The following is a 25,982-nucleotide window of genomic DNA, read 5'->3' on the forward strand; positions in this document are numbered from 1 at the left end:
CTTTCCAAAAGGAAGGGACATTGAGATTCAAATCAGCCTTCACTGCTCACCCAAGCATTTAACCGACCATCTTGAGGATGAGCTGATCAGCTCAGCAATCAAGTTTCCTGCCTGCAATAACAAAGCTGGTCTGTGAAAGAGCGGGAAGTGGAATGCTGGCCTTGAATTCTGTATTTCTAACTCTAAAGCAGCAGATCATTATTCTCTATTCTAAGATACACATTCTCCTTTGATTTAACTGTCTTGGACTTGAGATGTAACTGAAAACCAGTACAGGTGTAGAAGTGCCTTTTAGTTCTCCTGAACACGATTATTCAATCAAAAAGGTGTCTCAACTGTTTCTTAAGAACCAGAGTCGGGACACCAGCCATGAGGATTGCAGGCAGGAATGGAGGAAGACCGGCCGGCAGGAGACCAGTGATAGCTTTCCCCGCTCCAAGCTCTGGTGCCTCCCCACCATGCTGTCCACCTCAGCCAGCATCCTGACCTGCTGATGACATCCAGAAAGACTTCCAGGTAGTGTGAACCTCATCTTTTCTAATTCCTTCCAGAAGTTTCTGCCAGTGTTTCAATTAAGTACTAGAGTGTTATGAGTGACTGGGCATTTTCTCCTTCATCATGGGGGACGCACACCCCTGCTTTACAGACAAAGAGACTGGGGTCCAGAGAGGGGTTAGCAGTCAGGCTAGCCACATGCTGAGATGATTCACACCAGGCTCCAGTCTCTAGTATGGTTGAGCTCTAAATGCCCTATAAAAGCTCATGCATTAAAGGCTTGATCAGCAAAACAATACAAAAGCTTGATCCCCAGTGTATTGGTCAATCTATGACTAGACCTTAGCCTACCAGGCTACTGGGAGGTGGCAAAAACTTGAGGAGGTAGAGGGAAGTCACTGGGGCCATGGCCCTGAAGGGGATATTTTACACACACAGCCCCTTGCACTCTCCCTGCTTCAGGACCCCTCAAGGGGGGCAGTTTTGCTCCTCCACCCTCTCTGCTACCATGTCTTCCTTGTCACAGCCCAGGAATGACAGAGTCAGGCAGCCACAGGCTGAAACCTTTGAAACTCGAGCCAAGATGAATCTGTCCTTTATTTTCTCACGGAGTTGTCACAGTAAGGAAAACTGACTAACAGCCCCGAGTCAGCACTCAGCCCAGGCTTCATCTAAACTCCTGCTTTCCCCTGTGGCTGTCTCACCCTGACCCTCTCACTCAAGCTCCCAGGCCTGCCTCTCCTCTCCTCAGCAGAAAGAGTCAGCAACCTCTTCCCCACCTCCCCAAGGATGAGGAGCCTCACAGAGGGCATAGGCCTGTAGTTCCCGAATGCTCCAAATCTTCAGAGCTAAGCTTAGACCCCCTCCAACCAGCACAGTGGCGTGCAAAGGGCCCTGGTGAGAAAGCCACAGGGACAGAGGAAAGAGACTGTGAGGCCAAGTCTCTCAGGGACACCACCTCCAGCTGAGAAGCTGTTATGAGGACTGAGCAGGTGTAAGGTCTGTGGTGCACTTTCAAGACCCTTGATGGGGCCGAGGCTGGCCACACAGTAGTGCAGACCATGGCCTCTGGCTTTGCACAGATGCTGGCCTTAGGCAAATGACCTCTTTGAAATTTGGTTGACTTGTAGGGACAATACATCAACCTCATCAAATTGTGGGCCTCAGATGAGATGATATACCCAACTCATCTCACACTGCCTGGCAAGGAGGAGGCATTTGATAAACATTCTGTCCCTCCTAAATGTGAGCATTGAACATACGAAGGACAGAGCTGAGTCTAACTGTTGTGGGATGTGGCTTAGTGGGAGAACACTTAACCAGCCGCACATAGAATTCAATCCCAGGTTTCTATTATTTAAGCACATGAATAAATCCCATGCTATGCAGAGGAAATTTAACCTTGAATATCGCCATTGCTAGAGATCTTAAATTTGAATTAATTATCTCTCTTCCCAGCAACGCCAAAGCAAGAAAAGGAGCTGTCATCCTGAGGGAAATGCCATTGTGTGGTAGATAATTTAGAGGACACAGCTTTTCACTCACCCATTTTAGGTCTGTTACCCTTCTCTGCTAAAAGGCAGGAGCTCAGACAGAGGCCTGCTGTAAAGAGGGCAAAGAAAACTACATGGGCTGTGGTTCGAGAAGGGAAGCAAAGGCCAAGGCAGGGATTACTTGACTAGGAAGAGGTAAGTAAGGGAAGAGGTGTAAGGTGGTGGTGCCTACGAAGCTATCCAATAGCAGGTGAGGGTGGTGAGTCCCATGACAGGGTCGTTAGTGTGGTGGGGCCTAGGGGATTTGTCTCAAGATCTTGGAACATTTTGGGAGAGACTTTACCAATCACAGACTTTATTAATGATCATGATGTTTGAGTTGGACTGTGTCTCTCACTTTCTAAATAGTCTAGAAACTGCAAGCCAGATGCTGCTGCATTCACCTTGTGTATGACAGTCACTGACCTTGACCAATTCACACACTTTAGGACTCTAAGCTCAGCCTCTCTTGAATACCCCTTGACCAGAGACTGGTGGGCAGCACCTGAGCAGGATTCCAAGGCTTTAGATTGGCTTCTGAAATTCTTCCTCTCATCTAGTCCTCTAGTCCTTCCGAATTTCCCATCAGTCCTAAGACATCCTTTGCTCATTCACTAGAAAGGCACGGAGCAGCTGGTGCCTGCCTGGCTTGGCCTGACAGCTAGGGATACAACCACAGTGAACAGGAGCTGGGTCTAGAACTCGTAGAGAAGAGAAGTCATTTCTAGAGAAGGAAGCCTGGTTTTGGGAGCATCTAGCAGTGGTTCTCAACCTTCCTAATGCTACAATCCTTTAAGACAGCTCTTCATGTTGTGGTGACCCACCAACCCCAAAATTATTTCATTGCTACTTCATAACTGTAATTTTGCTACTGTTATGAACCGTAATGTAAATATCTGATATGCAACCCCCAAGGGAATTGCAACCCACAGGCTGAGAACTACTGAAACCACTGACCTAGAGGAAACTCCTCTGTGGAGGTTAACTCAGACAGCAAAAAGGTGAATGATACAAGAAGCATGCTAGGAGTAGGCAAGGCTAATAGCTCATAGACAGCGTTTGGTTTTTATAATACTGGGTATTGAACTGGGGCCTCTTGTACAATAGGAAAGTGCTCTTCCAGCAGCTACCAAGGGGCATCCTGAACATGCTTCTCTGTATAGACTGGGTGAAAGAGAGAAGCCCCAGGAAATCATTGAAGATTAGGCCATTGGTGGGCACGGAGCAGATGACTTTGGGCCCTCACTCATGATCAGTTGCCTCAGTGTGGAGGAATACTTGTGCTCCAACCACACTGGAAAAGAAACTCAGATGGAAAGGTAAAGTAAAAGATGATGGCAGTTTGGACTAGGGTGGCAGCAGTAAGGGCAGTCACTGGGGGAAAGTGATAGATAGTAGGCATCTGGGCTTGAAGAACAAGACACTAGCATGTTGCCTCTAGGGTGCAGTCTTTGCAGACGAAACACCTAGCGTAACGGCTGGCACGGTGTATACTAAGGGCACCAAAATAACAAATATTCTTGAAGGAAATGTTGTCATAAATATATTGAAATTTCTCCTTTAGCGTGCTACTGGAGTCTAAGACAAGAAAAACATGGATTATAGAACATAGAGCGTTATAGAAAACATGTAAATGCATTCATGCACAAGCATGCATCCATATGCACACTTTAAAAAAGTGCAATCAATATCAAGTATTTTTAGAGCAAACTTGTATGGTAACAAAACCCAGCAGTGTACCAAGCACTAACCCCAGACCCTGGCCTAATAAATCTCTCCCCTGTAAAGCTGACACCCATCCAGGATTACTGTTTACATTAGTAATAGTTTAAAGGGCAGACATTGCTCACCTGCCAAGACATGATTCAGTCTTTCTTCTGTGTGCTATGACAAAACACAGCACCCACAGGACACTTCTGCTCACCCCTGGCCTCCGCCACCTTCCAGGAGTGTGATTTGGACAAAGCTGTCCCATTCAGTTCTCTGTAAAATGAATGGCTGTCTATGTAGCCTCCAAGATGCCTCCCAGCTCTCAATCTCTATATGACGGCTAATCTTGGTTGTCAACTTGACTACATCTGGAACCAACTAAACCCCAAACTGCTGGGTTTTCTTAATCAGATAATTTGGAGCAGGAAGACCCACACTAAATCTGGGCCACACCTGGTGCAGCCCAGATAAAGGGACATGGAAGAAGGAAACAGTTGCCTTTGCCTGCTTGCCCTCACTCTCACTGGCAAGATTATCTTGTTGCTGCAGCCAGTATTAAATTCACCTTCTTCAGGATTCCAATGTAGACTGAAAACCAGCATCTCTCCAGGAATCCTCTGAGACTCCAGCACCAGATGGGGACTGCTGAGACATCCAGCTTTCAGGACTGAAAAACTACCGGATTCTTGGTCTTTCCTTTGAGAGACAGCTGTTATTGGACCATAGCCTGTAAACCACTAATAAATCTCACTCCCCCCCCCACACCGGTCTCTCTCTCTCACCCCGCCCCACACCAGGTCTCCTCTCCCTCTCTCTCTCTCTCTCTCTCTCTCTCTCTCACACACACACACACACACACACACACACACACACACACACACACACACCCCAGGTCGGTTCCTTTAGAGAACCCCAACTAATATACTCTCTACTAAGCAGAATTCAATGTAACATGGATAACACTGGTGTCAGGAAGCAGCATTATATACTCATGGACCTTGCATACAAGGTATCAGTTACCAATATTTTATCTCTTTGGGAGATGACTGTCAAAATAACAGGCCTGTTTTCGCCAGCAAGGAAAAAGAGAAACTTGAAAATACTTGGGGCCATTCAGTTACTTGGTAAACACCACTTTCAAAGGTCCACCTCTTAGCAAATGTTATTTCTCAGTGGCTTCAAACATGTTCCCTAGATCTGAATGCCTAAAATCCTCTTCTCACAACCTGAGGTTTCCTTAGAAAAGGTGATCTGAAAAGTTCTTCATTCCTCTGAAAAGTCCGTTCATGCTATCTTGAGAGTGTCCTTGCATCCTGAAATGTGCTCCAGTTAGGATGGCCAATTACAGTTATCTACCTGTAGCCCTGAGAGGTCCCCAGCTTGCATGTCTAGCTCCCCCACAAGACTGAGCTCACTGAAGGCTTGGATTCCATCTTATTCACCTTTGTATCCACAGCACAGGCTTTGCTCCACTCTCTGTGCCCATACTTAGCCTTGTGCCTGAGGCTAAACCGTTTGAGCATTGCAGCCATGCAATGTTAACATTTGAAATGAGGGTAAGAAGCAATGAAGAGTCAACACATTAGATTTGCAAACCTTCACATCATGCTGGAACCCTGGTTCCACAGCTCACCTGGAAAGTGCTTCCTTTATGGGGTAGAGGTTTCAACTAGATGGGCCAGGCAAACCGCCTCAGCACAGGCCTGGCATACACCAAAGCAGCTAGCAGAAGCTGCTACTGTGAACAGTAACTCTCCTGCTGCTGTAGGAAAACCCAACCGGCACCTCACAAGCATCCCACAGGGACTCCGTTAACTACATTAAATGAATGCTTAGTCTAGTGCTAGGTGTTGGCGGCAGACCAGATTCTTGGATTACAAGACCCATTAATCAAAATTACAATTTAGAAGTCAGAAGTTTTGATTTTTCTAAGTCCAGTTTTAATAATTCAAAAAACCCTCATTCTTATGTCCTTAAGAATAAAGAAGCAGATGAGAAAGGAAGCACTGCCCACTCTATCCCAGATGTTAATTAGCAGCATTTAAACTCACCCCTCCTGTAACTGTCCTGTGAAAGCTACTCATGGAAGTCAACTTAGATATTTGGGTCCAGCTCTTCTTTGCTGTCAGCCTCCTGTGCATAGTGATTAATGTACATAGAGAAAATAGAAAGCCCTGACTGAGTCAACGGTTTTCTTGATCCCTCAATTACAATATCCTCTTTTGCAGTATATCCCTGTCGAACATTTGGAACGAATTAGGGCTTTAAACTTCCAGATGTTCAAACTACTACTGTAAATTTAAACTCATTAAAAAGAGGGCAGATTTACTACCTCTACTTAGTTTTGAAGTCTGTTGTTCACTCTGTCCCAGTAATTTATGGACACAAATACAGTGGCATGTAGTGTGTTCTATTTATATAGCATTCATGGTGAGAAATAAGGGGCATAAAAACAGGTCTGGAAATGAACTGCCAACCTATAGATCAGACTTATTGTTCCTAAGTCAGTAATTATTTCCTGAAGCTGACCTAGGAGATATTTTTATGCTAATCTATACTAAAAATGACTTTGCTTTTCCTGGCCATAGAGAACTGGCAAGAGCAGCCTCTGACGATGGCAAGGAGAAAGCTGCACCCACTCGTGAAATAAATGGACCTGGACCCACAGCCCTCTGTGGTAGTGTCCTGGCAGCCGAACAAAGACGGCAGCATTTCTACATCCAGTTTGTAAAGCCTCAGAAGTTGCAGGCTCCAACTTTCCCCCTCCAAGAAACCCATGTCGACTATAATGAGTGCATTTTCGATGTTGTGCTGAAAGCTGGCAATGGATGAAGCAAGAACATAAAAGAAGTCCGTGTCCAAGGCAAATATTTCCTTTACAAACCTTAAGAATGAAGTGGCTTTCATAATCAATTTTAAGATCAAATGCCTGGGTTGAAGTACCTGGTTCTGGCACTGGTTAGCTTTTTAATTTGGGACAATTAATTTACCTCCGTGTGCTGGCTTTCTCAACTGAAAAATGGGGCTAATACCTGCCCAAATTTCCCTGGGAAAGGAATGAGATAATGAAGGTGTTTTGTCAGCTCTGAAATACCATATAAATATTAACAAACACTGCAAGTACAACATTCCTGTGCCTGATGAATCACTTCACTTTACACAGCATAAGAAGAAATGAAAATAAACCAGATCCGGCTAAATTATTAGAGAGGGGTTGATCTCGAGAAGGGGCCCTTCCAGCTCAGACCACTACTGACCTTTCTAGAGTCCATCTAAGAATGCAATAGAAATTACATGCAAATTTGAATGAAGGATCTGTTCCCACCTAGTTTATAGGGCCACCAGTAGGATTCAACTGTGTAACTTTCCTCCCAGAAGCAAAAGTAAATGTCAAGAGCAAAAATTCCTGTAATTAGATGTTGATTCTTGAATATATTTCTCACATTTTGCAAGCTGTCTAGACAGACTTTTTCTTCAAACTGCACAAGGCTTTTGAGGATATTTTTCCTTTGCTTTAATTTTAATAAATCTAATCTACTGAAGTTGCATATTTTGTGTGTATGGTTATTTAAAGGTACAATTGGGGGAGGGGCTAGAGAAATGTTTAGGTGGTTAAGAGAGTTTACTGCTCTTGTAGAAGACCAGGCAGTTCCCAGTACCCATGTCTGGCAGCTCACAACCATCTGTTAACTCCAGCTTCAGTGCCTCTAACCCTGAGGGCATCTGTACTCATAAACACACATACCCCCATACATACATACAATTTTAAATACAAATTAACCTTTAAGAAAACACAGTTGTAGTCCACAGGCCAACTCTAGGCTGTAAGTTCTTTAGGTAAGTGTACTTGGTTATTGCCAATATTTAGTTGCGGAGCCTGGCATATTTGTGATAATAACTAGCCACCACAGTTACCATTTTCTAATATCCTAATGTTCGTTTTTTGAGACAAGGTTTCCCCGTGTAGCCATGATTGTCCTGGAACTCGATCTGTAGACCAAGCTAGCCTTGAACTCACAGAGATCTGCCTGCCTCTGCCTTCCAAGGATTAAAGGCATGTGCCACCACTGCCCAGCCTCATCTTAAGAAATAGAAATTCTCATCTGTGCAACTACCATGAACTCAAAACAGTATCAAGGATCTATCTGTGAAAATCCTTTTTCTGTCTACTGAAACAGGTTTTTCACTATTGTAACTCTGACTGGTCAGAAACTCACAGAAATTCTCTGCTTTAGATCCTCATATATCACACCTGGCATGAAAACCTTTGAACAAACTAGGGCTTTTGCCAGGGTGCAGCTCTGGCAGAATGCTTGCCTGGCACGCAGGAGGCCTTCACATTTTCCACAAAGCCCCAAATTAGAGAATACCCATACCCAAAAGATGGCACCTTCAAATGCGTCTGGATAAATGGTTGTGATGGACTGAAAACAGGACCTATTTTCCCTACTGCTGTCTAAGGGAATTTTATTTGCTCATCGCTTCCACCTAGCTAGTCAAGTGACTTGCTTTGACAATATGTGGTATAAGGGATACTCCCTAAGTGCCTGAGTCCAGACTTCGAAGGTACCCTTGGCACCTTGGTATTCCAGGACCACAATGACATAAAAGAGCACACGGAGAGACCTAGCCATCCCACCTTGATCTCAACAGTTTTTCCAGTGAAAGGCACATGACCCTTTCGAAGAATCACTTAGCCAACCTCAAAACTGTGGAAAGTGAAATTGTCTCTTTAAGCCATTAAGTATGGGCAGCAACCGGGCATTAACAACAAATTACCTAATCCCCACGGCACCGCCTTATGGTGGAGGAAACAGACCGTGCCAGTCGCAACACTTGTAAGTGTCCCAAGAACCCGACACAAACCACAGGCCAGGGCTGCTCTCCTTCACTGTCTCCCTGGATTGGTCAGCTCTCTCTGTTAAGGACAGAAACATCATGCAGAGTGCTAACAAAATAAAGTCGTTTCCTCTTTTATAACGTGCATACGCAACGTGTTCTGATTTGACACATCTACCGGGCTTGACCCAGTGCTGCAGCAAATTCATCCAATTCTGCTGTCTGAGGCTCAAATAACATGTACTCACTTCAACACAAAACAGCCCAACAGCAATTATGAAATTCACCTGCTGACACTCTAATCAGCAACAGTAACACAGCCCCAACAACCTACAACAGGGGCCACAGTATATATTTAACAAATGAGTTAGATCAACAATACAATTAATAATTTCTTACTTTTAATTATTTTCCTACACTTTAAACCACATACCAAAAAAGAAAAACTAGAAAGTACTTCATCTTGAATTGTAAATCATGAGGGTAATTATTAAATAATCATTTTAAGAAAATACACAAGAATGTGTTCTGACCCACCAAAAATACCTCAATTGAAATTTAAACAAAATTCACATTTTATTTAGATTGAAATAAACTGTACAAAATTGATCTTATTCACCAAAAATAACAGTAATATTTTCTGTATTATTTAGATAAACCACAAAACATTTATTTTTGTAAGTTTTGCTTATAAATCAAGATGAGGCAGTAGACAGACATACTCATGTAAAAAGATAGAAGGAAACAGACAAGCCAGTAGTTGCCTGTATGGATGGCCTTTGTCTCTGTCTTCACCGTGAAGCAGAAGTGAATTTACCTGTGAAAAGCTTCTGTGAGTGTGGGCTCAACACGGGAATGTAAACAGCAGCAACCAAATGGGGAGCAACAGGGCCTGGCTCTGCCATTCACCGGGTCCTTTGGGGTCCTTCCATCTGACAGAACTCCACTGAAACCTGCTGGCTGAGCTCATAAACTCCTGTAACTCCCTGACTGTTCATCACAGGTGGACTTCGCTGCTTTGTTGCTCTTGCAGTGCTGAGGCATGAGCTTACACATGCTAGACAAGTGCTCCACTAAGCTATACCCCAGCCCTTGATTTTTTGAGACAGAGTCTCACTATGTAGCCCAGGCTGGCCTAAAGCTTGTGATCCTCATGCTTCTGCCTTTCAAGTGCTGCTACCACAAATTTTAAACACTCATAACTCCTACAAGTCAAGTCAATGATATACTTCATCATAACACATTATAAAATGTATCTCTCATAAAATTCATTTTTCAAAGACCTGATAACTCAACAGCTGACAACTGGATCCACAATGATAAAGTTATATCTAAAATGACTTTCACTAAAGCAATTCCAGAGTGCCACTAGCAGGGAGAAATTCTGGCACTCCCAATGCCAACTTCTGCGAGAACAGACAGATACTGAAAGCATGAGAGTTCAAACGGGGGCCATTTAACTATGTGGATTACCAAAAGCTAATGATGCATTCAACTGGAGGTCTAGCTGCAAGGTATACAGTGATTAATTGGCCTACTATACCTTACGGCTTTTCTTCCAAACAGCAAACATAAGACATTTTTAAAATCTTTTAGGTATTTTCAATGGTTTCTGAATTATTTGTAGGAAGCTCTGGTTTATTTGTATAGAGTTTGATGTATGTGTCCACCATTAAATCCAGATCATGTTTTATATCAAAATTTATGTTAAGCAAAGCCAAATTACTTGACCTCTGGTCTGTCAAAGTGTTCCGCAAATATGCCTTGAGACGCTTTCGCCCATTTTCATAGCGCGCTTTCTCAACTTTCATCACAGGGAGAATACATAGGACCTTCAGCAAGGCATAGACATTGGGGAAAAACTTGATGTCAGGAAGATGGAGGGCTTCATAAATGGTGGATGGGAGGTCGATGTCTTTCCCTCTGTGTTTCCACTTGATTCTCCAGCAGTGAAGCTCAGCTGCGAGCGTGTCAGGATTGGGTAGGTCACTTCTGTACATTTCAGCATGGAGCTCTTCTGAGGTGTTGAATTTGAGCTGCCCCATCACTGAGGGTACCAGAGATAGGCATTTCAGAGCTTTGAGGTGCTGTTCAGAGAATATGTCTTTAAGTTCCTGAATAATGTGCTCCACTGTTGGAACACTGAGGGTGTCTTTATAGTAATTCTCCGAGGTTAGCTGAGGTTCCAGGTTGCCTTGCTGGGACCTCCGGAATTTCCCTGGGAGTTTCATTTGAATGTCAAGTTTGGTTGCTAAATTTGTGGCTTCCTCAAACCAAAACTCATGATAAACTTCAATATTTTCCATCACTTCATTAAGTGAATGAAGTACTGCAGTCAAGCTACCGGCTGCAAAGTAGACATCAGAAGTTTGTCCCTGGAGGTTCTTCCCAAAGGCCCTTGTAAAAGATAACACATTTTTAAGAACAACAACGGTAACAATGAAATCAAAATCTGTCACTGCACTACAGAGTACGAATGCTCGTCCAGCTATACAGTTATTCCACCTAATATTTGTGTCGCTATTTATACCATCTAAACATAAAACAAGTGCTTGTAGGAGATCCACTAAGATTTCAAAGGCGTCATGTCTGCCTGTCCACTGGGAATGGCAAATTTCCTTCAGCTCTTTACCCCGCTCTTCACTGTTCTGAAAAAGAACAGAAATTACATTGTCAAGTTCTAAAAGCAGCTGTGGTGATCGGTGGAAAAAAGAACAGACTTCCTCAATCGTTCCTAAAGCCACAGAAACCCCTACCACAGGGACAGACTTCGCCAACCATGAATTTAAGGCACAGGAAGAGCAGAGTGTGTAGATAGCCTGGGGGTATTTTTCTAAAAGTCTCGAAGCAACAACTTTCATTTTGGAAGAAAATCCACTGGACACAATGTAAGCCTGACCACGACAATACTCCATATTCAATCCCCACTTCTCAGTTATTGTAGTGTGAAACTTCACAGCCAAAATTTCTGCATCAGCTTCATAGGGCAGGAAGCCCACAAACTCTTCTCTCAGATTATGAGCTTCATCGACAAACCTCACCAGCACGGGCAAGTGCTCTTCTCCTGCTATGTCCACCACATCGTCCGTGATGATGGAAAAGAAGTGGGAGTCTCTCACTTCCCTGAGCGTCTCCTCCCGAATGCAGCTCTCACAGATCTCCAGCATCTGTCTCTGCTGTGCTTTGGAGCAGAATAACGTGTTCACTGCTGTGGTCTCAAAGCGCTTCCGCAGGACCTCCTCTCCAGAGTTGATTCGGCACTCCAGGAGCGCCTGAAAGTTATCTGGAGCAAAGAGGCCTTTTGGGATCTCGTCTGCCTCGTGCCCATCCAAGGGTATGTTCTGCTTTCCCATGAGAATCAGAATTTCAAATAATGACTTGAGATACTCTTTGTTCTCCTTCTCTTCAAGGGTCAAAGGTAACACGTTTCCATCCTGCTGGTTCCCTGCTTCTGCACTGGGGTTCTGAACATTGCTGTTAGTTTCCTGTTCTTGTTCAGAAGTTTCCTCAACTGGAAAACAAAGGGTTAGTTTTACAAACAGATTCATGAGGAACCACAAAAGACAAACTAGGTTACACTTTTGATTGGCTACATGTTTAAAATCTACAAACTCACTCACTCACCATTAATAGACCATCAACAGAGTAGAATACAAACTAAGTTAGTAAAGGAGAGACAGATGCTGTGGGCAGATCTTTATAAACGTAAATGCTGTTATGAAGCAGGAACAATTTTTAATTAAATTACAAGGTAGTTCACAAACTATTAACATGAATGACAGATAGTCCATACTGTGAGGAAAAAAAGAAGATGAAAGAACAAGTGTTTCCACAGGTATTTTTACATTTTACACATATCACACGACTTTCCTCAGGCAGATGGTGTTAATCCCACTTGACAAATAATGATAGTAAATAACTTGCCCAAGGCCACAGATAAAATTACAGGGAGAAATCCAAGATCCAAAGCTGCTGCCTCTCTCTAAATGTTAAGCTACACTTCTATCTGGAAGACAGCTCTACAAAAAACAACATAATGTAGATTCACACAACAGGGGTGGGGTTAACATTAGAGCATTAGCAAAGCTCAGCCTAGCCTTTTCAAATATGTATGGGGAAAGTGTCCTGTCTATAGTCATACAGGTCAGTAATGGTCCCAGGGAAAAAAATTAAGATCTGAAGAATCATTTAAAATCCAGTTCTTAAAAGTCTAGGTCTAGCCTGGGCTACAGAGTAAGTTCCAGGAAAGGCTCCAAAGCTACATGGAGAAACCCTGTCTCAACCACCCCACCCCACCCCCACCCCACCACCCCCACCACCCCCACCCCCGCCCCGGAAGAGAAAAGCCACCAAAAATTGTACAGCATCACTGGGAGGGACAGAAAACACCTGAACAGGAAGTTGCATTAGATAATTACATGAGTACAGGGGACATGGGCAAGGAAGGTACATCACGTGGTTGGTATACACACTCCAATCAAAGCACTAGGGTGGCAGAGGATACAAAGTCTAATGTGACTGGACTGTGTAAGCTGTGTTTCTAGGCATCCCAGGCTCTCAGAGCTCAGCACTGCTCAGTGAGGCCAGGGGAAATTCCTTCACAATCTTCCCCAGTGAACACAGTTCCTCCTCTATTACATACACCACTGAGAAAGAAAGGTTATCCTGGGTGTCTGCCTTCCTTGATGCCCCTACCTTCTCTCTGCCTCCTTTATTCTTTCACTTCTGATCAACAAGTATTAGTTCTACTATATTATTTCAAAAAGATGCTTATTAAAGCACAAAAAATATAAAGTGAAAACCCAGTCTCTCTCCTTTTGGACACCATTCTTTATGTGAATCTCCTACATATAAGTTCGTCCAGTTCTAGCTCTTCTGCCTACACAGTTACCTTTCCTAGTCCAGAGTGCTCCATGGAAGCCTGGTCATGTTATCATCTAATTACAAACTCCTCAGTGGGCCCTGTGGCTAGCAGCTCACAATGCTGCAAATTCTAAACTCTGCGCTCTCTCCTCTGGGTTCATTTGTTAAGCATCATAGGCTATCAGAAACCCTGACAACATCTAAGTGAGTGTGGTTACTTCAGTGTAGCAGCTTGTTTTGTTCTACTCTATGTTTATACAGAATACCTTTCCTGTCTTTCTTTGCTGAGTCTGTTTCCTCATCTATAAAGAAGGGATATTGGGGCTGGAGAGATGGCTCAGAGGTTAAGAGCACTGCTTGCTCTTCCAAAGGTCCTGAGTTCAATTCCCAGCAACCACATGGTGGCTCACAACCATCCATAATGAGATCTGGTGCCCTCTTCTGGCCTTCAGAGATATGTGCAGTATGCATAATAAATAAATTAAAAAAAAAAAAAAAAAAAAAAAGAAGGGATATTGTTTATCATGTAGCTACTGAGAGAATTAAACAAAGCACCAGGATGATAGAATGACACCAGTCAAAGCTTATGTCTACAGCAGCAAGAGAAGATAAAGGAGAAGAAATGGTGTTAACTGGTAAGAACAGAAACAACTTCTAGCCTCATCCTTTGATGGCACAGCTTACATATCAGCACCTGCAAAGACTCTGTCATCACTACAGCCAAAGTACCAACTGCCTTTATAGACAAAAAATAATTATGCTCTACAAGGTGCATAGGTGGAATTGGACTGGCTGGCTTTACTGGAGCATCCCTTCCCTCCTGGGACACTCTGTGGCCTGCCACACTGAGAGCACCTGGAGGGAGGAGCTCCTTCTGTGCTCTGTACACAGCAATGCGCACAGCACAACAATCCTTTGCAGATACAGGATGAACTACTAAGACTGTAGTCTCCAACAACTCCAGGCCGCAGGACAAAGCCAAGCACACTTTTACATTCACGCTCAATTTATTTGTTCTTACCAGGTCAAGGCCTTTTAAAAAGGCCTTCAGATGCTGAGTCATTAACACTATCACTTACTTTTTTTCTGTTTCAGTGACCTGATTTCATCTTCACTCTAAAAAAGAAGAAAATATTTAAGACAACCATCTCTAGTAAATCATCTTAGACTTTAAAAAGCCTGATTTGAGCTAAAAAAAAAAATTCTCATTTAAGAGTGTAAGGAGTCTTGTCACTGGTGTTTAAAGAAAGTGTCTTGTGTATTCCAGGTGGTCTTGAACTAAGTAGCTGAGGGTGACCTTGAACTTCTGATCCTCTTGCCATCACTACTGGTTTATATAGTGCTAGGAATCAAACCCAGGACTTCATGCATGTTACACATGCATTCTAATCAACTAAGCTACATCTTTAGCTCCAAAGAGCATCAATTCTTCATGTGGAATACATTCTTCAAACAGATGACAGGAAACCAAAACTATGTAATGTGCTCATGATACCAAGCTTCTAATAAAGTACTAGAAGAGAAAGCACATGTTATTTAAGCTACTTTCTCCCCGAAGTATCCTAACTGGACAAATGTGTACTGAGTGATAAATGGGATGAAGGTACACTACAGCACTTAGCATCAAACTCAAGAGAATACAATGGTTCTTCCCAACCTAACCCTAAAGATGCCACAAAACAAGGAGGCTGCTGGATCACAGAACTTAGGAAAGCTAATGAGAAGTGCACAGGAAGCAAGTGCCAGTGCCAGCTCAGAAGAGAGAGAAATAGAGTCTACTCTATGTACCCAAACCAACCATCACAGGTAGACCGAGAAAGAACTTCCAGGTTGTCTTTTATTGTCCCCTCAAGACTCTAGTGTTTTTATACAATCCACTACTATCTGCGGCAGGAAAACAACAGTGCCAATGAAAGCCAGAGACAGCAGGGCACCTGATGGGCATGGACACTGCTAACAAGAACCATCAGCAGGCTGGTTAAGTTGAACAGTCGTTTCTCCCTCACCCCAGTACAGGTAAAGGACAGCAAGTGTGGAAGTGTGCCTGCCATGAAAGGCAGAGTAGGGTTACAACAGCTGGTGCAAAGGACTGCTGCACTCATCTATGACAAATCCCAGAGAAGCAGAAAGGGAAACTGAGGAAGCAAAAATAAGTGCAAAAGATTAAGTCCTGAGAGGTAAAATTGTCACCAGACTAGACAATAAAGGCAATGAAAATATACTATGGCACTTGGTTCTTGTTTTTAATTGTTTTGGTGGTACTTGGAACTGAACCCAGTGCCCTGCAAATGCCAGGCAAGCATTGTACCACCGACTATATCCCTTGTCCTGTTCAATAAAATTTGAATGTCCACAATAAAATACTTCAGAAAGCTTTCAGGAAGAACAGTGCATCACCTGAGGAAGTACCAGACTTCATGGACAATGGAGACACACATACAGGATCCTGTGGACTATAGGTGCCCTCTGTGCACCACCTAACATTTGAAATAAACAACACAAAGAAGTTTTCAAAACAAAAACAATAATCTTAAAGAACTAAAGGAGATTACAAAATACTGCCAGCTAAGCAAGGCAAGCATCGTACCTCTAAACTGGCTTGGGACACACATGTGAGCCAAAACATTCAGAAAGCTAGGAAAAGTTTAAAAAAAAAAAAAGTATACCCCCCAAATCAAGAGGAAACTAGTAAAACAATTCACAAGTATAGTGGTTGCTGATAAACTAACCACTCACTCTGAAAACACTACTGAAGTAACTTAGGGACAGAGAAAATGAAACATTAAAAAATTCTAGATGGAGATCACAAACTTTAGGAAACATAATTAAACCTCAAGAAGAGAAAATCAAGAAACTGGGCAGACAAAAAAAACCTCCCACCCATTCCAAGTCTAGAGGACTTCACTGAGTCCCACCTAACTTTCAGGAGCAGTGTCTACAACATGAAAATTTTTCTTGAAACAAAACAGCCTCTGAAGAGCTAACAGGAACTTGTCTTCAAAATTATATAAGGGGAGCTGAGCCAATAAGATGGCTTAACAGGCAATTGCATGTGCCTCATAAGCCGATCCCAGGCTCCTGAGGTAGAAGTGACCAATCCTAAAATTTGTCTTCTGGTGTCCACATGCATGCTGCCATTGCATGTGTGCCTAATAAATAATTACATAATTGAAAAAACTGAATAAAAGAAGCCTTGATAGGGGTAATGTGTAAATTATGGTGTTCGCCTAAGGTCAACAAAAGATAGGTAGGTTTCAGCTATCAGAGTTAAAAGGTAGCAAAGGATTATAAAAGCACATATAAATAAATTATACACCATTCTAAACTTTTTCTAGACTCCATCAACAATAATAGTGAAATTCGCATCTCTAAACAATCTAGATCTCAAATTCTAATACTTTCCTTTTCTTTATCCCTTTGTGCTAAATTCCGGAAACATGCCAATTTCATTCTCCTTGCTACCAGTCCCAGGAAAGCAATGAGCTAGTAGCCTGTAATCAACAGCACTCTTTGTCCCAAGTCAACAACTATCAACTGGCTATATCTAGAGGAGCCTTTCCAATTTAAATAGAACTAAGACAGACTAACCATCTTAATAAGCATAGCACTCACTTCCTAGCATGCTGGGAGACACAGAATAACTCGGATGAACTGTTAACAAATACTTCTATACTTGATTTAATAGGATTGTGGAGAGATAGGAAAGCTGAAGAGCCAGAGACATACCAATTCTTTTATTCGTTTTCTGTGTCTGCTATGTGGATTGTTCAAATGACTGGTGAGATCAAATATTGTTGGTATTGCATTATCTCGAAGAACTGTACGATAAGGACTCTGAAAAAGAAAATGTATCAATTCAGAGATGGTCCTTCATAAAAAGGTAAATAAAATTGTACATTAATGACTTCTCTAAAACATATTTGCAAAATCCAGTGCCCTTCTGGAGATCTTATATATTCTGTTCTTCCATTAGCTACCAAATCTATAGAAATCACAGGTCTCCCAAATTATCTATGCCTTTTTATGTTCAATTACAATGCTCCCTCCTTACCTGTCATTCACTCCACTGTTGTTGTTGGAACTGGGAAATATCAAGACACAGTAAAAACATTAACCTGACCAATGACTTTTTAGACTCCAGTTTCTTGTTCTAAATGGAGTCAGGTGTCAAGTAGATCAATGTCTTCCAATATGAAATTATACATACTAAGGATAACAAAATACATAATTTCAATTATGCATTTCTAAACTCCTTTCTTGTCCTAATGATCTTATCACTGAAGAAGCACCTTTCTCTGCCCTGCTTTGTGTCTCGCCAGAAGCTGGACCTAAACCTACATAGTGACAGTCTTCTACAGTGAGCCAAGAGGAAGCTGGGACAACAAGAAATTAATTAGGAGAGTAACTGATAAATAACTATTATTCCCACTAGCTAGTCCAAAGAGACAGTGACTTTGGTTTCTTCCTCCAGTTACAGAGAAACACACAAAGCACACTTTTGAGAGAACTTTCTTGGTAGTAATGATTATTTCACAGCTGACTTCTCTAAATTTTTTCACCTTGGTAAGGGAGGTTGGGAAGACAGGACAGGAAAATATATCTAAGTGGAACATACTCCTCGGATTCCATCCAAAGAGGTGCTGAATTACTAGTCAGAGAGAATATTTCTCACATTTGGGTTAATTTACTCAAGGTGAAAGAACCATTTGGGAGTTAAAAAAGTAAAACTAGCTAATTTTTCTACTTCAATCCCACATGTCACAGAAAATAAAAGTAAGTCTGACTTATTATTATTAATTACTGTATTTAATTTTTTGGTATGTTGACACATAGTCTCACCATATTGCTCAAGTGGGCTTCAACTGATGATCCTATCTACCTCTGCCTCTTGACTGCTAGAATTATAGGTGTGAGCCACCATACCAAGCAGAAATGTAATTTCTTTTCTTTTCGAGACAGGGTTTCTCTGTGTAGCTTTGGAGTCTGTACTGGAACTCACTTTGTAGACCAGGCTGGCCTCGAACTCAAAAGATGTGCCTGCCTCTGCCTCTCAAGTGCTGGAATTAAAGGTGTGAGCCTTTAATGTAATTTCTTAATACTAGGCTTCTATGCTGGACTAAGAACTCTGAGTCTACCAGGAAGTTTGGGTTGGGATTGGTATGGACAAAGCTACAGAGGAAAGCAAAACCTATGATACCCTGAGTTTTTCATCTTTCTCACTAAGCTAAAGTCTCAAAATTAAGCACAGTCCACATCAAATAGGTGATTTCGGGAGGGATGAGACATTCTAGAGAATTAAAATTCAAATCTAGCAGACAAAGCAAAGATCAGAAAAGTTAGAATATGAATGAAAAAAAGATATTCTATATTCATTTATAAATACACATGTCAACAGATTATATCTAATTCATATGAACAATTCTAACTCTATATCACAATTTAATCTTTGCTAATTTAAAGGAACTACACTGATCTTACTCTAGTATCAAAGATAAAAGTTTTGGCTTTGGCAGAACTACTCATGAGATCTTAAATGCCAAACTAGTAAAGCCAACAAGCTTACATATTTCAATATTATCATGTAAGCCAGCTTTCAAGCTGCTTGCACTACTCATACACAAAGAACATTTCTCACATTTGGGTTAATTCACTCAAGGTGAAAGAACCATTTGGGAGTTAAAAAAAGTAAAACTAGCTAATCTTTCTATTCTAAACGCTGAATAAAGTCAGCTACATTGGTGAGCTATATTTTAAATTTCTCAAATTAAACAGGCTGGAATTATACAGTTAAAAGATGATATTTACTATACTAAAATAAAAAAGTAAAAATGCATGGCTTGTGTATTTTAAAATAATTTGTGATATTTTAACTGAATGTCAGGAAGTAATTTGCCTTTAAAACATATAAAATCTTTTGGCTGATCAGTATTAGTGCTTGTAACAAAGCAAGGTTAAAAAACAAACAAACAAAAAACTCCCTCAAATATTTGTGATTAAATTGTTGAACCGGAATTGGCTCACCTCCCAATGACTTCCCAAGTATCTGATTCAATTAATATTGAGAAATAAAATAACCCAATCATTCTTTAGTTTTCTGATGCCTCTGTAAAATGTATCTTAAAAAAATATCAAAATAAATTGCTGCATGATAATATATAGTATACCTTCAAGTCAAGTTTATGTCTATCCCAAACCTAATACAAAACATTAGTTACACATAAGAAGAACACTGGATTTACCAAACTCTTCCTTATCAGTCTCTATAGTGGTTCATACATGTCAATCAAATCTGCCTGTTTCTGGCTTTTATGAATCACAGCAGTAACAGAATCCTAGAACATTAGAAATCTTAAGATTTTGGTCTGATCTCTTTAGAAATGGGCCTAGAAGGGAAAGGTCTGGGTGTGAGAACATTTTTATGTTACTTGTGTGATACGGATTCTTGTTCTAGCTAGCCCTTAAAAATTTAATAGTGGAAACAAAGTAAGTGCTGGTTATTAAGAGGACATTCAAATCATGAACACAAAGAGCATCATTCCTAGGTGAGACTGTCATTCACAAGAATGCTTAGGGGCTGGGGCTAACTCAGTGGTAGAGCACTTACACAGTATACAGAAGGCTCTGGGTTCTATCATAGAACAACATTTAAAAGAAACAACAACAAATAAAAAACTCTAGGAAAGCTGCTTGAAATGAACAGCCACAGTATTATATACACTTATATTTTCTGTAAGTTTAAAAGTTGTTACCTCTAGTGAGGGGGGAATGGGGAAAAAAGTCAAGTTGTTGAGAACAAACAGATACTACTACTGAACTCCAAATCTATCATCTTCAACTTAAACAGTAGGGAACAGTTAGACATTCCAATAAAAATGTACACTGCAAACCAATAAGAGAAAGAGAAACCACGCAGGCTATTACTTACAGTTCTACAGATCATAGAGGTCTCAAAGTGTTTGGCACATAGTCGATAATGTTTATTTAGCTGATCAGGTGTTTTATCTTCTAAGTCTGCTCTCCTACAATTCTCAACCCACTTCTGGCATCTATAAATAAAACCAAAATATAATTATGAAATATAAACCCAAAGTTTAAATTTCAGCATTTGAGCTGGGCATAGTGACACATACGTATAATCTCGGTACTTGGGAGGTTGAGGCAGGAGGACTCTTGAGTTTGAGACCAACCTAAAATACATAGGAAAACTTGTCTCAAAACATAATTAATCTGAACCAGGCATGGTGTATATGCCTTTAATCCCAGAAAAGAGAAAAGAAGATCCTAATGCGTTTCAAGTAGACAAGGCCACATAATTGAGACCTCAAAAATCAAACAAAAAATTAATTTAGTTTTAAGGCAAGTATGTATCATTAAGAATGGGTTCCTGATATACTCATTTAAAACACAATTAGGAGTTTACTAATAATAAAATCAAAGTTGTAATCATTTAGAATAAACCCTTCAACTACAAAGTTAGGAAGTAACTTGCTCAGTCAAGACATCTACGAATCAGAACTCCAGCAGCAGCAGTATACAGGGCCAGCCCAGAACTCAACCCACAAGGCCAACAGCCAACATTTCCTTCACCCGAGCAAATCAAACACCACCAGCGCTGCAAAGAGGTAGCAAGTACATGTTCGACAAACAACTACAGTACCTCATATAAGCATGAAGACGTACTCATTTGCCTTATTACATACATGATGTAGTACACATAATGGTATACATATAAATGTAAAAGCAAGCTCCAAGAACAAAGAGACGGCATCTGCATAGTCTATTACATATAAAGTATTGAAGATGCTAATAAAGGTAAACACATGTGTTTAGTGCTTAAGATTTCAGAAAAACAAATGTTTACTAAGCATTTATTAAGGGCTAGATACTGCTCCAACTCTTTCCAAAGGTGAGCACAGATGAAGAAATTAAGGATTAAAATGTTTAAGTAATTTCCTGACAGGTTACAATTAGATTTTTTTCCCCCATTCCAAGTTAATAAAAACAAAAGTTCTGCCATGGAAAAAGTGTCATAAGTATGAAAGCAAATTCATGTCCTATCTGTATATTATACTGTATTATATCATGGATTTAATATTATTAGGTTACAAGTATAATACATATTAATATACACACATATATATCCTCTTAGGTCTTTTATTTTTGTTTGTTTTTTAAGACAGTGTCTCATTATGTATCCCTGGTTGGCCTGGAACTGGATATATACACCAAGCTGGTCTTGAACTCAGCAATCCGCCTGCCTCTGCCTCCAGGAGTGCTGGGATTAAAGATGTGCACCACCACACTCAGCTACTCTTAGGTCTTACTACTTTAACCCTGATATAAGCCCTGACACTTAATTCCACTCTCAAGGATGTGAAACCACAGTGACTGTTATGATTTTCCTACTGAAACTAAAGCCATATACCTAAATTTTTTATCATTTCATTTAGCTAGGAAATATATCACTCAGTAACCATTCCTTAGGTATTCATATTTTAATATTTTACAGTTGTAAATTATGTTCATAAACATTCTGTTTCAAAATACAAATATTAGGTGCAAAAATATCTTACTATAAAAGTTTAGCAAACTACGTTATATTTTAAAATTATTAATTTCTGGAGATCCTCCATACAGTGTACTGCTATCCACACTATCTCTGATTTAGGGTAAAATAGTTTCTTAATACCAATAGCAATTCAAGAACAGAGAAAGTATGAGACAGAAAAGTACAATTAGTTAACCCTATTCATTTCCATATCAAACATCTAGGAATAAATATTGTGGAAGATGCATAAGGTCTCATATTTCTCTCTCTCTCTCTCTCTCCTTTTTTTTTTTTTTTTTGTTGTTTTTTTTTTGTTTTTGTTTTTTGAGACAGGGTTTCGCTGTGTAGCTTTGGAGCCTTTTCTGGAAGGCTCTGTAGCCCAGGCTGGCTTCGAACTCACAGAGATCTGCCTGCCTCTGCCTCCCAGTGCTGGGATTAAAGGCGTGCACCACCACCACCACCACCACCACCACCACCACCACCACCACCGCCCAGCTCATATTTGTCTCTTAAAGACAAATGGAGCCACACAAGTTCATGAAATATCTGATTCTAAGCAAATCATTCCCCCATATGGATTTACTGATCCAATTCAGTCCCCAAACAAAACCAAAAATACTTTTAAAAAGCCAAACAAAAAACCCAAAGTAGCTTAGAACAGCAGAATAGATGGATTTTTTTCTTTAAACAAACAGTGCTGAGTAGGATATCCATATGAAGAAATTAAATCTTGACCAGTAGTTTCACAACATAAACAAAAATAAGTTACAAGTGACTGTAAGTCTAAATATTAAAGATAAAATAAGCTGGGCATAGTGGTTCATACCTGTAATCCCAGCACTCGGGAAACTGAAGCAGGATTACAGCTAGTTCAAGGCCTGCCTGGGTTATATAGTGAATTCTAAGCTAGAATGAGATCTTGTCTCCAATAAACAAATGAAATAAATATATTTGGAGTGGGCAAAGATCTCTTTTAAAAGGCCACAGACCACATACCGAAGGTTAGTTAAAAATATATGAACATATTTATAAATAGACTTAAAACAGAAATCTATGCCAAGAGTGGTGGCACATGACTTTGATCCCAGCACTGAGGAAGCAGAAGCAGGCAGATTTCTGAGTTCAAGGCCAGCCTTGTCTATAGAGCAAGTTCAAGGATAATCAGGGCTACACAGAGAAACCCTGTCTTGAAAAAGCAAAAAAAGGTATTGACAACAATGTAGAGAAAGAGAAAGCAGCCATTTAAAATTCCTTTCTGTATGTACTATAAAGATACCTATTTTCCCCCCAGTACGGGGATAGAACCTAGGATCTCATGTATGCTAATCAAGGTCATTAGCAATGAACTCCACCCCCAGGCTGAAGACACCTTTGGAATGCCCACCAAGCCAGTCACAAGCCTGTTGTCAGATGTCACATTACAAAACAAACTTTTACTATCCCCCCAACAAACTGTATTTCCCAGTCCTTCTTATGTCAGTAACTGTTTTATGTTCAAAATTTCAGGAGTCTAGGAGACATGGCTCAATCATGAGCGAAAGCACTTACTGTGCAAGCGTGGGGATCTGAGAAAAGGCTGCACCTGTAACTCCATCACTACAGGGAGTGGTGACAGGAGGGCTGCTGGGGCTTGCTGGCCACTAGCCTGGCTACAGGTTCAGTCAGAGATCCTATCTCAAGGAAATAAGGAGGAGAGAAACAGAGTAGGACGCCTGTGTACCTATGCTATCCTCATACACATACATAATCTCAGGAGTTACCCTTGACTCTGTTTTCTCTTAAAACCCATATCCCAACTAGTAGATCATGTTGGCTTTATCGCCAAACCTTATCTAAAATGCATCGTACCTCTTCCTCCTCTTCTACCGACCTGGATTATTGCAACAATCTTTCACTGGTCTTCCTGCTTTCACTCTTGTTCCCTACAATTAACGAGCAGCCAGTAATCCCGTTAAGAACCCTCTCAGCTCTAAGATCTCCCATTTCACTCAGATAAACGTCAGAGTGTTTTCCACGGACAACAACTTCCTAAACGATTTGTGACTCCCATACACACCTCATCAGCAAGCATGCCTTGACTCCACTCTTCCTGTTTCCAGATTTCCTAAGATATTTCATGGCTGTCCCCTGCCCTAATTCAACTCCTTGATCAAACTCACTGTGGTGGGACTTTTTTCCCCCTCTGTTTAAAATAGCAATTGTGTCTCTCTTGTTACCATTTGTTTTTTTGTTTTTAATGGGTGACACAAGATCTCACAATCGTAGCTCTAAATGGCCTGGAACTTACTTTAACTCAGGCTGGCTTCAAAACTCAAGCTAATTCTCCCTGCCTCCTCAGAGCTGGGATTACAGAACATGTCACCATGCTCAGCTCCCGAGTTATACTTTTTAAAAATCTATTTGCTTATTTGCATGAGTGTTTTACACTTTGAGCCTGTCTGGTACACACAAAAGCCAGAAGAGGTTGTGCACGAGATGACCCCCTGGAAATGGAGTTACAGGTGGTTAAGTTACCTGATGTGGGTTCAGAACCCAGGTCCTCTGCAAGCTCAGCTAGTTCTCTTCAGCGCTGAGCCGTCTTTCCAGCTGCTCCCCGGCTACTTTTAAACCCTTCCAACCTCTGCTGTATTTTTCTTCAGGGTATTTTTCCATTATTGGGTACACTACTGTAAATATTTTACTTGCCAATTTCCCACCCCTTGAACGTAACCTGAGAGCAGGGACTTTCAATGGTTCATCTGTTACCCACCCCCTGCGCTCAGACCAATTTCTACCAACTGTAGGCTTTCAATAAATATTTGTTCTACTAATAAATAACATGCTACATTACAACGCCTGTTGATCGATCTGCTCCCTCCATGGATTAGGCGCTTTCTGCGGTCCGTGACAGCACTCGCAGTTCCCAGCACCTGACATGAGTACTCCAAACGTGGTTACGCACCGACTTTAAATGAATGAACCAACACTAGAGCCCCGTGAAACACACCTGCAGCCTATCACACTAAGTCCCTATGTCTCTCAAAGTACGACCCAAAGTATGAGCTACCCTAAGGGAGAAGTGAAGTTTCAGTACCTATTCCTACGCCCTCACACACATCCTCTGAGTTTCCCCACAATAACCAAGGGAGACAATGAGTAACGGTCTGCATTTGAACACTGCGATGACAAGTCCGAAGGAGGCAGCAGTTGTGACCTGATTGAAGATCAAAGAAAGCGGCCCGACTCCAAACAGAAACACTGCCCTAGAAGAGACGGGTGACGCGGGGGAAGGCAGGGCCGCCAGGAACACAAGCCTGGAGTCCTAACCTTTCTCTGACAGCTAAGGAATAGAGCCGGACGACTGAAGGCGCTCGGCGCCCACTTCATCCGCTTTCGCGCCCCCGGGTGGCACCCTCTCAGCCAGGTCCCCGAGAGCGCACGTGCGCCGAGGTCCCCGCCGCCTCCGCGCCCCGCTCACCTGGCCGGGTCCCGAGGGAACCTGAAGAAGGCCAGGTCCGACTGCGTGCTCTTCCGTGTGCAGTTGGGGGCTGCGCAGAAGTTCGGCATGGTCGCCCGGCCACCGGCCGGTCCAGCCCTCCCCTCCCCGCCTCGTCAGGGCAGCACGGCCGCCCCGCGGGGCCGGGGAGGGGAGCTGGGCCGGCCGGCCGGCTCCGCAAGGCCGCGCGCGGAGGAGGGGCTGACTCGCGAAGCCGCGAGGGGCAGGAGGGGCGCGCGGGCCGAGGCCGGGCTGGGGCCGCGGCTCCACAGTGCTGTGAGCGGCCGGGAGGATTTACCGCCGCCGCCACCGCTGCTGCACCTCCAGCCCGCCCGGGACGCTGCCGCCTCCTTCCCACAATGCACCCTGGCGCTCGAGGGTGCCCTCTCTTCTCTCAGCCCTCCTCCCCCGCCCTCCTCGCCGGCGACCTCTCCCGCGGGCGGGCATGCGCACGCGAGCGCGTCTGGCCGGGTGTGGTGGGGAGGTGGCCGAGCCCGCCGCAGCTGCCCCCGTGCGCAGG

General features: G+C 42.2%; 1 protein-coding gene across 1 annotated transcript; it reads right to left on the reverse strand.

Moving 5' to 3' along the window:
• Positions 1-9,127: 9,127 nt before the first annotated feature.
• On the reverse strand, positions 9,128-25,640 carry Thap12 (THAP domain containing 12). The gene is made up of 5 exons (XM_059270793.1): positions 25,445-25,640; positions 20,365-20,485; positions 17,166-17,273; positions 14,519-14,555; positions 9,128-12,087 (listed from the first exon to the last, which is right to left on the reverse strand). Exons 1-5 carry the CDS (start codon positions 25,531-25,533, stop codon positions 10,169-10,171), a joined length of 2,274 nt encoding a protein of 757 aa, XP_059126776.1. The 5' UTR covers positions 25,534-25,640; the 3' UTR covers positions 9,128-10,168.
• Positions 25,641-25,982: the final 342 nt, after the last annotated feature.

This window comes from Peromyscus eremicus, chromosome 1 (assembly GCF_949786415.1).
Source record: "Peromyscus eremicus chromosome 1, PerEre_H2_v1, whole genome shotgun sequence".
Classification (NCBI taxonomy): Eukaryota; Metazoa; Chordata; class Mammalia; order Rodentia; family Cricetidae; genus Peromyscus; species Peromyscus eremicus.